This window comes from Taudactylus pleione, unplaced genomic scaffold (assembly GCF_031769625.1).
Source record: "Taudactylus pleione unplaced genomic scaffold, aTauple2 ptg000127l, whole genome shotgun sequence".
NCBI classification, from domain to species: domain Eukaryota; kingdom Metazoa; phylum Chordata; class Amphibia; order Anura; family Myobatrachidae; genus Taudactylus; species Taudactylus pleione.
Window position 1 is genome coordinate 21,021,582 of NW_028284529.1, and position 14,193 is coordinate 21,035,774.

The 14,193-nt window shown below is 39.3% G+C and overlaps 1 protein-coding gene across 1 annotated transcript in view; it reads left to right on the forward strand.

The window, feature by feature from the left end:
• The window catches only part of PTPRD (protein tyrosine phosphatase receptor type D), a 359,458-nt gene that overhangs the window by 205,321 nt on the left and 139,944 nt on the right, over positions 1-14,193 (forward strand). The window contains exons 5-10 of the mRNA XM_088472635.1: positions 2,247-2,435; positions 3,560-3,568; positions 4,191-4,208; positions 5,707-5,817; positions 6,918-6,929; positions 10,027-10,296. Of these exons, the coding sequence (XP_088328761.1) occupies positions 2,247-2,435; positions 3,560-3,568; positions 4,191-4,208; positions 5,707-5,817; positions 6,918-6,929; positions 10,027-10,296 (609 nt within the window). The remainder of the gene's footprint in view (positions 1-2,246; positions 2,436-3,559; positions 3,569-4,190; positions 4,209-5,706; positions 5,818-6,917; positions 6,930-10,026; positions 10,297-14,193) is intronic.

Genomic DNA, 14,193 nt, shown 5'->3' on the forward strand with positions numbered 1-14,193 from the left:
ATACCCAACGCGTTTCGTTCGCTATGACTTCTTCAGGGGTAAAATATCTTAAACCCAGATTCTAAGTATATTCCAACCTGGGGAGATTCAGATCAAATTTCAGATGGATAATTCACAGGAAAAATTTCCTATGTATCCTAAATGAAGATGAATCACAGATTCTAATGATTCTGCAGAGAATTCAGTGGATCTAAAAACTTAATCAGAAGAAATTGGATCACCACTTTGTGAGACTGCTGTCTGTTTCCAACTGCAATGTAGTTGGAAACAGACAGCCGTTTTTAGATCCACTGAATACTGTAAGCAATATTTCATATTTTGTATTAAGAACTTTTTAATTAAAAAATCTTGTTATACGGATTTTGGATATTTACTAATGTTTGGCCAATTGCCCATTTTCTGGGTGTCTGTTTGGTGAAGGGTTTTGCTTTAGAAAAATTATGATTCCAGTGGCTTCCTTGGAGAAGTGAAGGCTACAAGATCGCCACTCTCTATAGAAAAATTATCTACATTATGGACCGAACTTCCTATCTATACAGTTGGATTTTTACAAATGTAATCTTTATACGGACCCTAAAGTACGACATTGTCTTTGGACATTTTATTTAAATTTTGTGTGATTGAACCCGTTTGGATTGTGTTGCGTCCTCTGGTACCTTGTATAATATATATATATATATATATATTACGTATATATATATATATATATATTTATATATTTATATATATGTGTGTGTGTATATATATATATATATATATATATATAGGGGCCCCACAAACATTAATCTGGCCCCATGATAATTAACATACAGTACTTGTAATTTGTTGCCCTGTTGGAGGAGACTGGAACTTTTGTAAGAATGCACTCAAACATGGGAGAACATACAAACTCCGCACAAAAATTACTCAGAATCAAACCGATGAACTAAAGATCATTGTTTCTTTGTGTATCACATCTCTTTCTCAGTCAGTGATCAATTTGGCTATGCAAAAAATTAGCTTTTTAAAAAGTGGAGTTTTTTTGGGATCTGTGTCTGTAAACTTTAGTTCGACAACATAACTTTCTTATCCATATGAAATTACAGTAGAGAAGTGTCATAGATAGTGGTCAGTCAGTGACGTCCCAAAGCCGACTTTAAAATACACTACTGAGTCACATTTTTAAAAAACTATTGAGATTGCTAGTGAAAACTTTATTCAGAAGAATTACTTTTCAGTCATACTTTTTTAATTCATATTTCCATTCATTTGGGATATATTCTTTTGTGGCATGTATATTATATTGCTCAAGAAATCTTTCAGCAGAGAAAAACATTCAGCAAGTACTGGATGAAAGCTTTGCACATTTGACTGTTAGGAAGTACAAACCATTTGAAAGTTGTACTAGATATGAAAGAAGAATTACTAGTGGCTAATATTGTAAATGGGGAACAACATTTACATGTTGTCAGTGCTGTACTTGGGATATACTTGAAACTACATATATAAGGGGATGTAGTTAGGAAGCCAATGGTTGAAATGCCGACCGCCGGCTTCCCGAAACTGAAATCCCGGCATGGGACTAATGATAGGCGTCTAAATACCGAATCCTATCATTAGTCCCACGCCGAAATCCCCACACCAGGCATACCGATCGTAGGTAAGCCGGGTGTCGGGAGCAGATAGCCGTGGGGGGGAGGGTTAGGTTTAGGGTCTCCCGGGGGGGCTTAGGGTTAGGCACCCCTGGGAGGGTAAGGTTAGGGGAAGGGGGGGTTAGAGTCAGGCATCCTGGGGGGAGGTTAGGGTTAGGCACCCGCCTCGGGAGGGTTAGGTTTAGGGTGCGGGGAGGGGGGGTTAGGTTTAGGCACCCCTGGGGTAAGGTTAGGGTTAGGCACTAAGAGGGAGAGGTTAGGGTTAGGCACCCCTAAGGGGAGAGCAGAGGGTTAGGGTAGTTACTTATCTTAGGCGGGATCTTCATCTGCCGGCCTTCCGGCGTCGGGATTTGATCCGCCTGGCTGAGGTCCGGCAGTCATACATACCGATTCCGTTATAAGGGCTCACTGTAGAATAGAAAATAATATGATGCACATACATAAAAAACAATATACTTGTTTATTTTTTTTGTATCAATAAAAATTGCACTGGACATCCTTATGACTTGTCTAAGAATTTTGCCTAGAAAAAGTATAAAACCATCTGTCATTAGTTTAAAATTAAGGCTTATTACATATTTCTGATTATTAACTCCTGTTTGATATTATTTACAGAGGATCAAATCCCACCTGGTTTTCCCACCATAGACATGGGTCCTCAATTAAAAGTGGTTGAGCGCACACGCACAGCCACCATGTTATGTGCAGCCAGTGGAAACCCTGACCCTGAAATAACTTGGTTTAAAGACTTTCTACCAGTGGATACCAGCAACAGTAATGGACGCATAAAACAGTTACGATCAGGTAAGGTCTCGCAGGCGCTAACCCAAAATACTTTTTTCTCTCACTTTATTTTTGCTTTTATTTGTAGGTAAAGAATTTTCTTCCTTCTACTTTTCTCTCGTCTAATTTGGTGTGTTTTCCATGTCTGCGGTGTTGTCATGGCCTGTTCTAAAGTATACTTGCGTGCGGGTGTGCGTGTATGTGTATGTTTGTCTCGCAACTTGTGTTTACTCCTCATTTCCCACTGCTGTGACTGTTCTTCAATACCTTTCATTTCTTTTATCGCTTTAATGCGCTATTTGACAGATCCATTCCTCTTACTTTGTTTTATATTTCTACTTTAATTTCAACGATCCTATTTCACCATTGTACTTCATTCAGAAATTAGAAGGAGTACATATGGCTATTTCCTGTTATAAACTAAACGATCAACAGACCAATCAATCCAAACAATTTTTTATAATCTCCTATACACTCAGTCTCTAAACCGAAAAACCGATTTTTTTTTTCCGTTAGGTTGCAATCTGTTATGATAGAAAGTCAAACTGACTCCACTAATCCTTAACTGATGAGATAACGGATATAATCAAGTTTTCTGCACACTTAATAACACCTGGGTCTAATGAAGCCTGTGCTGGCTGTAAGATCCAGATCTCATATCTGTCCTAAAGCTTATTGCGTTATAATTCTTACTGTATCTGGCTTAAACCTTTTATTTGCTAACCCCAAAGTTCAACTTTTTACCCTTTAATCACTGAGGTGCCTGTACCATGCGATAATTGCTTTCCAGACATCCTTCACATTAAAGCGTTCTTAATTCTTAGAAGAATTTCTCCACGAATGTAACATTTGGGAAGTTTTTGTATAGGAACCAGCACTAAACATCATAGATTTTTAATTTTTAAATTGCCTCTCTCCCAAAAAAATCCTGGCTTTCTGCAGTGTCCTGTGCTTATCAACCGTTTTGTTTAGTGCTTACCTGATTGTTGTCAGCAGAGCCTGTGTATACAATTTTTAGTGTAACGTATAAATTAATATTCAAGATGCAATACAGTAGATTTATAGATCTTTAACAAGTGCCAAACTATAAAGAATATAATAATATGTTTATGCTGTTTTTCTTCTCTCCGTATTTAAATCTACAGAATCCATTGGTAAGTGCTTAGTCCTCCAGCGCACTTCCCCCCCACAAGTCTCCATACTTAGACCTGCCCTAGTATTCTCAATACTGTTAAAATGCATGGCATGCATTTTACTACTATGAGCTAGTGTAGTCACAGACCTTTGTAGTGGTGCACACACCTTCACAAAACTATTGTTGTTGTAGAAAACCTAGCCAACACCTTTCTTCAATGAATTATCCTTTAGCTTCACTGATCCTCAAATAGTTGTCATACCTTGACCTGTACCACAGTGTTTGTTACCAGTTGCCCTTCACGTACCCTTTAGACCAAGATGAACATAATTTCCTGAAAGTCCTATGAATAGTAAAACTACCTTGCAAATTTATTTTGAGGCTTTAAAAAATAATATCAACCCCCTACTAATCCATTCTGTCTGTAATATTTGAAGAAGTTCAATGCCATTTTGGGTCCTCTGCTCTTTGTGGTACAGTGCAATAGCACGTAGGACCTACTACCTCTATTCAATATATTCCTGTTATCCTTTTCTATTCTGTAAGTCTAATTTAATTCTTCTTCCAAAGCCTTAGCCTCCTTCTTCTGGTACTAATGATTCTTCTTTCTAATCTTATTTGCATTCATATTATCCACCCAGGTGGTACACCAATAAGAGGTAAGACCGCTGAACTAAGAGTCACAGAATGATCTTACTCATTCTTTTTTTTGTCTTTCCATTCTTCTTGTATCTGTTATTTTATCATTTTAAAAATGTAATTTTATTAAATATTATTTTATCACCTTCTCATGTGTCTTTTTCATCTCTTCTATTTCATTTAATATAATAATTTTAAGTTGTGATATGCTTCAAAGAAAGCATATCAAGGTCTTTTGACCAAAGCCCAGTCACAGCTTTCCATGTGTCCCTCTTTTTTCTTCTTTTTCTTCTTTTTTTTTTTCTTTTTCTTTTTTGTCCGACTGATTGGAGAGAAAAAAAACTTTTTTCTTCCTTAGCTGTTCATGTTTTGGACCTATGCCACTTGGTCTAGGGAACAGTTGGAGACATGCAGAAGGCATCCAGGAACATCATCTTTTTGATCTTGTATTACAGAGATGTTTTTGGTTTTGGTCTTGTATTTGTTCTTCTATTTTTTTTTTCTTGTTGAAAAATTAAAAACAAACTTGACATTTTCCTCTTGCAAATTCACATAATCGTTTTTCCCCCTCACTTAAATTTTCTTGAATTTCTTCACCGAGTTTTTGGATCATTGATTCTCCAGACGCTGGAAACAACAGGTTTACAACTTGGTATTTTAGAGGTATGCTTGTAGTACTGATTTTCGATGTACTGACAAATTGTTGACAACTCTTCTTTTACTTTTTTTTTTTTCTTGGGTTTTGTGACACCACACTGCTAATCCCACCTGTGGATTTTGATGGGTGTCTTAGGGGGCCTACTGAGGACCTCGAGCAGTGATTGGTTGGCTTCTTCAGGTCTTGACAGTAGCCATTATTTTATATATTTTATTTTATAATTAAACTATTCTTTGTTTTCCAGCACAAACTCTTAAATTGTAAGTTGTATCAAATCATCTTTCTTTAGAACCTGCATGTCTTAAAAGGAGTTTTGTTTCTTGAGTGAAATTTAAATATATTTTTATTGCTATGGTAAATGAATGAAATGTCTTCTTTTTTTCTTACTTTTTTGTGCCAAGCAGCATTTTTGTTCTTTCTGCAGTTTTTTTGGCATTCCTCAATATTAAACTTTCTTAAATCTATCCCTATTTAATTTTTAAGAATTATTTAAACCTATTTATATAAAAAAATATTGAATTAAATAATGACAAAATATATATATATATATTTTGTTTTATTTCAAAGCCATACTTCCTTGAAGCAGTCTCACTCATTTCCATTTTAATTAAATTTTAACAATTTACATATAAATAAATGCCTGTTGTATATGTATCTTTTTCATTAAAATAACAATTGATGAACTGGAATGTTTATATTACACTTGCATTGCTTTTTATCTGAAATCCTCAGCAAGAATCGGCATTGATTGGAGCTTCGTATGCAGGGTTTTCTGTGTTGCTAATGGCTGACTGGGGTATCTATAAATAGCAGAATATTATCTGACTCTTTTCTTGGCTGTGTATTTTATATCTGGACAGGTGCCCTCCAAATTGAGCAGAGTGAAGAATCTGACCAGGGCAAATATGAGTGTGTTGCGACCAACAGTGCCGGGACGCGCTATTCTGCCCCTGCCAATCTATATGTAAGAGGTAGGAATGACAAACCCCTGGTGTCTACATTCTTCAGGCACAAGGGTTATTATTTTCAGGATGTTCGCAGTTACTGTTGTGACAATAGAAACCTGGACGACAGATCACTGAATTATTGTGGAAAAAAAAGAATGTATAGGTAATTTCCTGAGGGTTGTAAGTATATTACATTTTAACTTTTCTGTGCATTTAGATGCGTGCATTGCTTTCATTTTTGGGATAGTTTTATTTTTTTGTATTATTGCTATATTATATCCGGACTCCTTACTGTATTATTAATCCTGAGTTGATAGCTTGATTTTCTACTGAGTTGCAGATGACATGATAGATACAAGTACTGATTTTGCATTAATGTTTGTAGTGGATAACCTTCTAACCTTAAAAGCATTATGAGCATAATTATATATTCATCACACTTACTTTGCTACTTTCCTCCTTTCTTTGTATTTTTTCTTTTATAATTTTTTATATATTTAATGGTAAATGTAATCCATTCCACTACCTTAATGAACTGACTTTCCCTGAAAAGATAATGGGTCTTCTTGGTGACATGAGTGAATTATGAGAATACATTCAGATCACTCTGTACAGTCATCAAAATGATTTATTGTAAACCAAGACAATGCCTGCTTTGACTTAGGCAGTTTTTTCATGGCAGTTCTTGAAATATCCGGTTTGTGTATGTTCCTGTCCAAACCAAAAGCTATACTGCATATAATTCTTACCTAGGTATAAAAATGGACGGGTAATATACAGCTGTCAGCTCATTACTGTAGTATTAGCAGCTTTAGGAACATACCTAGCTAACACAACAATTGCTGTTTCATTATTTTCAGCCAAAACAATAAAGCTGAATTTGTGCTACACAGAGGACTATTTTGGAGCAAGTACAGGTTTTGAAAAAAAAAAATGGCTAGCCACTGTTTCTAAGCTGGGAAAATGGTAACTTATATTGTAGAATAGGGCAGTATAACTAGAAAAGAGATGTTCAAAAAGCAGTTGAAAGCCTTGATATGGCCTTTTTACTCTCTCTGTGTTTCCCTTGTTTTTCTCCTTTCCTCATTTCATTGTGTTCTGCATCAAACCCCTACATCCCTCAGAGCTGCGAGAAGGTTGGTGTGTTTTTTACTTTTTACCCACCTTACAAAAATATTAATTCAACAATAACAAAGAATACAAATGAAATGAATGTAGCAGCATTGTGATTTTTTTTTCTTTGGTTAGTGTTATGTTTTGGCAATGGATGCTCCAATTATGGCTTCTTAGGCTTGCTGTTATCTTAACTGTGATGCATGCGAGAATGATCTTGAGTGCATGGCAACCTTTGATCTGATAACATATCTTACATTAGTTTATGTAATGCATGCTTAGACTATGATGTTATGCACAGCATTAATACACTGCATTTGATATATTGGTTGAGCATGGGAACGCTATGTATCTTGAGGACTGATTTCAAGCTACATTTTTGCATAGGTAGTTGTCGCTTGTCTTGTGCAATTATAATGTCCTTGCTCTTTCTCCCGACACTCCTGCCTGACATACCTTCACAAGCTCATTAAACAATTAACCTCTTCAATTATTCAATCGAAAAATAATATATGTGTGCCTAGTTTACTCTTTGCTTTCTAGTTCCACGTGCTTACCCGATGCTAAAACTTTAATAACTTGGCCCAACTGGGCTTGTTATTCTTGACAATTAATAAGGCTTGAACCTGATCTCTCAGGGGCAAACGCAGGATTTGTAACGGGGTGATTCTGCATATGTATGTTTCTAGGTACTCAGAAACCCCCCCTGCGTGCGCTACTGTCTCTAGTCTTGCTCTTGCTCCAACCCCTACACACTAATGCACCCTACTACTACAGTACTGGAAAACAGAGCTGGAAAAAAAAATTGCACATACAGCTCTGTAGCAAGAAAGTATGATGTATGATGCCCATAGCAAGATCAAAATGCAAATACCTTCACCACTGCACCTAACCTCCTCTCTGGATCTGTTAGTGGTACCCAAACGTCATCATGCTACTCAGCACAGCACAGAGCAACAGAACTGGCTGTGTCTAATATATGTGAAGTGACTGACGACTCTGCTTGCCCCACCTCACTCATCTTCGGCACTGACCAAACAGCAATTGGTCATTATAGCAGGGGTCCAGCTGTTATGGTGTTGCAGTTGTGTATGATGCCTGGGACTTTGACAGGGGAGGCAGCCTTCCTCTAACTGTGATCCAGATGGTACTGTAGTTCCACTTTTGAATACAGCCCTCAGCATCCAGTCATAACACTTCCTTGGTCTAACTTGCATTAGACGCATCAAAGTTAATTTATGATTGGTTAATAGGGTTTACACATTTTTTTTCCATGCTAATAAATAATCCTTATTTTCCCTTGATGCTAATTTAGCAACTGAAAATTTTGTTTGTCAGTGATGAAATGCGTAGCCCTTTCTTTGCTTCTCACTATTTACAGTACTTATTTGTAATACTTAATCCATACTTGCCAACTCTTCCTCATTGTCACGGAGACTCCCTGAAATAGTAGCAATTTCCCTGACTCCCTGAGGAGTCTAGCAATCTCCTTGATTGTATCTTAGCCCCATTATGTATAGTTGTTATATATAAAAAAAATCCCAGATATATACATTCAAATGGGATCATTAGTATCATTTCGTTCAGTGCAGGCACCCCACCTCATCCCCGAACATGCACAACTCGACAATATCGTCAGGTTGGGCAGTATGTTCAGGTGATGACAGATACCGACAACGACCAGCGGGAGCGTGCATCACTGGTTGTTGCCAGCATAATCACTGCACGATTAATGAACTATTGAACGATAATGATGTCGTTATCGTTCAATCGTCCAATTATGTTGTGTTGTGATATTTGCCATTAATCATATCATTTAGAGTAGCCCGTCACCTTTTTTTGTAAAAGAACATCTCTGTATAAGTTATGATTTTCTTGATTTACATCCCTAAATGTCGGTAAATTCGTGGGACAGAAAGTCAAAACCAGGCACATGATCATTAAGTTCATTTAAGCTAAATTATGTCTTTAATATTTTTTTTTCATTCCAATGTGGTAAGTTGCAAACATGTGCCATAATAATTTCACCAAATGCCGAAACAGTTGAATAGTTGAAGCAGGTGTATTTGCCTCCTTTCGCTTGCTAGTGTCAATTCTGCAAATGCTTGTTTTAAATACAATTAACCACTTAGTTGATACCCTACTTTACTTAGACATCTCTATTAATATTACTCCAGTAGCTGTTGCTTTACCTAAATTTATATGTAACTAAACCGTGAATGTCACCCTGCCATACTCCTCTTTTCAGCACACTCACAGTCATAATAACATTTTAACAACTTCAGCCTAATCTAATACTGCCCCTCTTGTGTTATCCTCTCTTTCTCTAATTCCCAATTCTTGTCCCATTCAACTTTCTTTAGTTGTGTACTACAACCTACGTCCCTTTAATGTTTCAGTGCAGATATACAGGATCCATCTAGAAAATAAAAAATAAAAACCAAATACATTAAAATTATATATAAAATACTGTTGTCAAATTTTCAAAGCATGGTTGCCTAGACCTCAGTCATCTGCTTGCATGCATGACCCAGTCCAGTACTTGAACTGGCTTTGCCTTGTCTAATGTATCGATAAGTCTCACTCTATGTTTTGGTTTCTGTTTTAGTGTAGTGTAAGTTGTGTAGGGTGCATCCAAGTAGACGTCTGAAAGTGAGCGAAACTGCTTTCAGTACACTCTGGATGTGCGTCAGGGCTGTGATGTGACAAATGTGGCCATTCACATTAATTCACATTGACTGGAAGCACTTAGCACCTAAGGCTATGCAATGCAAGCATGCTGGCAATCCTCCAGTTCTTATCTTAAATATATATGTATACAGAAAGTAAATATGTATACATATGTATTTGCATGGTGTTTGTGTATTGTACAGTAGTTGGTAAATTGTTGGGGCCTGATAGGTGTAAGTAAATGTGTTACATGTTTTGAATTAAGTATACTGTATTGTCTAATGTTTCACTTAGAAATGTCAATGTGTATACACAAGCTATATACATTCTCAATGTGATATAAGCTGTTTTTTTTTCCAACTCTGTCTGTAATGTGCATGTCATAAAGCAGAATTTACATGCCTTCTTCGTTATGTTATGGCTTATTCTTTCTTTTCTTATTTTGTTCAGTTCGTCGAATTGCTCCAAGGTTTTCTATACCACCCACAAATCATGAGATCATGCCCGGAGGAAGTGTCAATATCACTTGCGTTGCAGTAGGGTCACCAATGCCCTATGTAAAATGGATGCTGGGTGCTGAAGATCTTACACCTGAGGATGATATGCCAATTGGAAGAAATGTCCTGGAGCTTACCGATGTCAGGCAATCTGCCAATTATACATGTGTGGCAATGTCTACTCTTGGTGTTATAGAAGCAATAGCTCAGATAACTGTTAAAGGTAACAGAAGTATATAAACATTCCATGATAATATAAGAACGCTGCTTAGGTTTTATGGATTTAAAAAAAAAAAAAATACATTGAATTGAAATGCTGTTTTTGCTCCCCAATGTGAGTGTACATTACCAATATGTGGTTACACAAAGCGTATGGTACCTCTGTGGTACCTGAAAGCAGAAGGTGTGGTGAACCCTATTAACATAATTAGAGAATGCAAACCTGATCTGCTCTGAATGTACTTTAGAACTTCTACCAATTCAACACTGACAAATAGTTAAATATAAGCACTAACCTGTACAATAACAATTTAGTGGAGTGATTTATGTATATTTTTAGTTATTGCTGTTGATCGTTAGAATACATCCTCAGTAGCAAACACAGAATTTTAAAGGGGGTTTTTCCAAACACACACACACACATATATATATATATATATATATATATATATATGTATGTCCTGATGACGTGTTTAGATTAAAACTCGAAACATTGACTTTGAGACCTCAGTGTATTGCCTTATTGATAAGCTCGAAGAGTGACACTTCTTTTGTAATTTGAAGGGAGTGCCTGCATCAACTTGAACTGTATATATATATATATATATATATATATATACACACACACACAGCATACACACAAAATCATGCACAGCATACACACACCCTTTCTAAGCATACTCACGCATAGTATACACACAGACACAAACATAAACATACTTACATATACACAAGCATGCTTATACAGCATACACACACACAAGAATGCTTACACACAAGATATATACATGCTTACACACAACATACATTCATACATACATACATACCTAACATCAGTATACTTACCGAGGGCTGAAAAGGGAGAAAGAGGAGGGTCACCGCCGGGGCCCATGTGAGCGGAGCTGCTGCTGCTCGGCATGTGTAGCAGCTCCCTCCCGGCTGAAGACATAGGACTTGGAGCTGAGCCTGGCCCGCCAGGGCACCTGCACCAGGATGACAGCCACAGTGATGGCCCTTCACGGCCCGGGAGCAGCCGCACAGACGGGAAACAGCGGGAGCCAGCAGCAGTGACCAGGAGGCGCGCGGCTACTCCACCCCCTACTGCCACCGAACCGAGATGCCCCCTCAAGGCCAGCTAATCATAGCAGATGCTGCACCAGGAACTGTGACACAACAGCGCCACCGGCCCACCTCGGCTGCTCATGTATTCTTTGTAGAGAGCTCTGCCAGTCAATGCTCTCCGTCTGTGGAACCGCGGCAGCTCTGTCACGCCCGCAGGCAGTGCAGAGACGGAGACAGTGATGTCTCCGTCTCAAAACAACAAATTTGATCCTACATGCCATGAGTTCTTAAATGCCATGAGTGCTTCCATTTCCAGACATCCTCAACACTTTACTCCCATTTATTCAATTTGTTGGTCATGATTAAAAATACTTTGTTGGCAAGCTGATCATTATATTATGTTTTAACAATCAGAAATTGACTGAGTTAATTCAGTTCCTCTCTAGGATTGACAGAATGGCAAAAAACAAAACCCAAAGAGATTGAAAAATTCAATGTAACTATGAAATTAACAATTCATTTTGTGTGAATGCAAGGTCAGTTTTCATAATCTGAGTCCTTTACATATACAGATGTTTCCCCATATACGCTATACAGTGCGAGACGCCCTGCACGACAGAGACATTCCGAGATGAGTAGTTTACCATGCTTGTCCTTAAATTTTTCATCTAATTCACTTCGCAGACACAGCGAAAAGAGATTTAAAGGGTACTAGAGACACTAGGCCATACTTACTGACATTCTGGCAGCCCCTTCCGGGAGGGGGCTGCCAGGTCAGTGCAGGAGGGAGGGTGGGGGTGGCTTCAGTGGGCAGAGCAGGGGCGTGCTGGCGCAATCGCGTCATCATGTCCGGGCCCCCTGCTATATAATGCTGATGTTTAGGTGGAGATTAGGACCAGACAGTTAAAGTGTTGACTCCCAGGATGCACTGGAGCTCCCCCCTATACCCCACCCCCAAGCCAGAGGCCCTTCAGTTAGTTAGCAAACCAATGGCAGGAGGAGGACAGGAGAGAAGGATTACTGGTACAGAGAAGAAACACACTCTCACACAAGGGAGACGGAGACCAGTGACCAGGAAAACCAACCCAGAGAAGCCAGGGGAAAAAGGGCGGGCACCCTGTGGACCCTATGGACTTCGAAGAAAGAGAGTTAACATAGGTACGTTTTACCATAACTCTAATTTTCTTCTTCAGGGTCCATAGGGATCCACAGGCTACCTTGGGGATGTACCAAAGCAGTATTCAAGGGTGGGGATGCTCCTGAGCTGACAGGAGTATCTGGTGCCCAAATGAAGCATCCTGAGAGGCAAGTATATAAAAGACATAGAACCTCAGAAAGGTGTGGACAGAAGACCACATGACCGCCTTACAAAGCTGTTCAGCCGAGGCGCCATGGCGAGCTGCTCACTAAGGTCCCACAGAGCGAGTGGAATGAGCAGTAATGGAAGCTGGCACAGGGAGACCCGTCTGCAAGTAAGTCTGTGAGATAGCCATGCGAATTCATCTGGAATCTGTTTTCCTAAAAGAACGGGTATGGTCCACGTAGATCCTGAGGGCATGGACCACATCCAAGGAAGCCTCACCAGCCGATAGGCCAGGTGAACAGAATGCCGGGACTACAATTTCCTCATTGATATGGAATTGAGAGACCACCTTGGGAAGAAAACCAGGGCGAGTACGAAGAACCGCCTTATCTGGATGAAAAATCAGAGATGGGCAGCGACACGACAGTGCCCCCAAGTCTGACACCCTACGGGCAGAGGCAATAGCCAGAAGAAAGATAGTCTTCACTGTGAACCATTTGAGATCCCCTGATTCTAGGGGTTCAAACGGAGGGCCCTGTAGGGCCTGAAGAACCACAGACAAATCCCGAGGAGCCACAGGAGGGTCAAAGGGAGGTTGAATGTGGAGAATACCCTATACGTAGCTATTTTGTGTTGGAACCAGATAGACAAAGCAGAGACATGATCTTTAAGTGAGGCCAGGCGAAGTCCAAGGTACAATACAGCTTGAAGGAAGGCAAGGACTCTAGAGACCCTAAAAATATGCGGGTCATAACTTATGGCTTTACACCACTGGTGTGTGGTATGTATGCCACACTCTGTGAAAGATCCGGGCAGAAGCCTGTTTATGCGCCCTCCAGTCTGTACTACTGCTGGAGAAAATATCTTAGATCTTAAGAAGGATGTCTCAAGAGTCACGCCGTCAAAGACAGACGTCCCAAGTCTGGGTGTAGACAAGGACCCTGAGATAACAGATCCGGCCATTGAGGCAGCAGAAGAGGAGCATCGATGACGCGATTCAACACAAATTGTGTCATGGCCCCCCCAAACCATTCCGGGGCACTTGCCTTCTCTTGTGGGGTGCTGGGAGCGGCACACGATTTTCAGGGGGCTCCCAGCAGTACCGGGAGAGTAGGCAAGTATGCGCTAGGCTGTGCCATAAACCACACAGGAATAGGTCTTACACATGTACAAAGTTGCAGTTTAAGCGCAAGGAACTTGGCAGGAGGAAAAGCTGCGGCCGCTGCATTGTAGCGCTTTGTATACAGATTCAGTCTGAGTTGCACAAATATGTACAAATTTCGCACAACAAATTGATCAGTGTATTCTAGTAGTTTGTCGCTCCCAGTTATTTTATTTATGCGAGTAAGACGCACATCGTGAGTGAGAAAAAAACCTGGGACCTGTCACGCTGAGAGGGACTATTTACTGCAGCTGAAGCCACAGTGTATAAGGACACATCTGTACATGTGGCACATTACTTATACTGTACATATGCTTTAAATTGAGCATCAAAAAGTTAAATTCTGTCTTCCCTACTTTCATTTTATCTTGCAA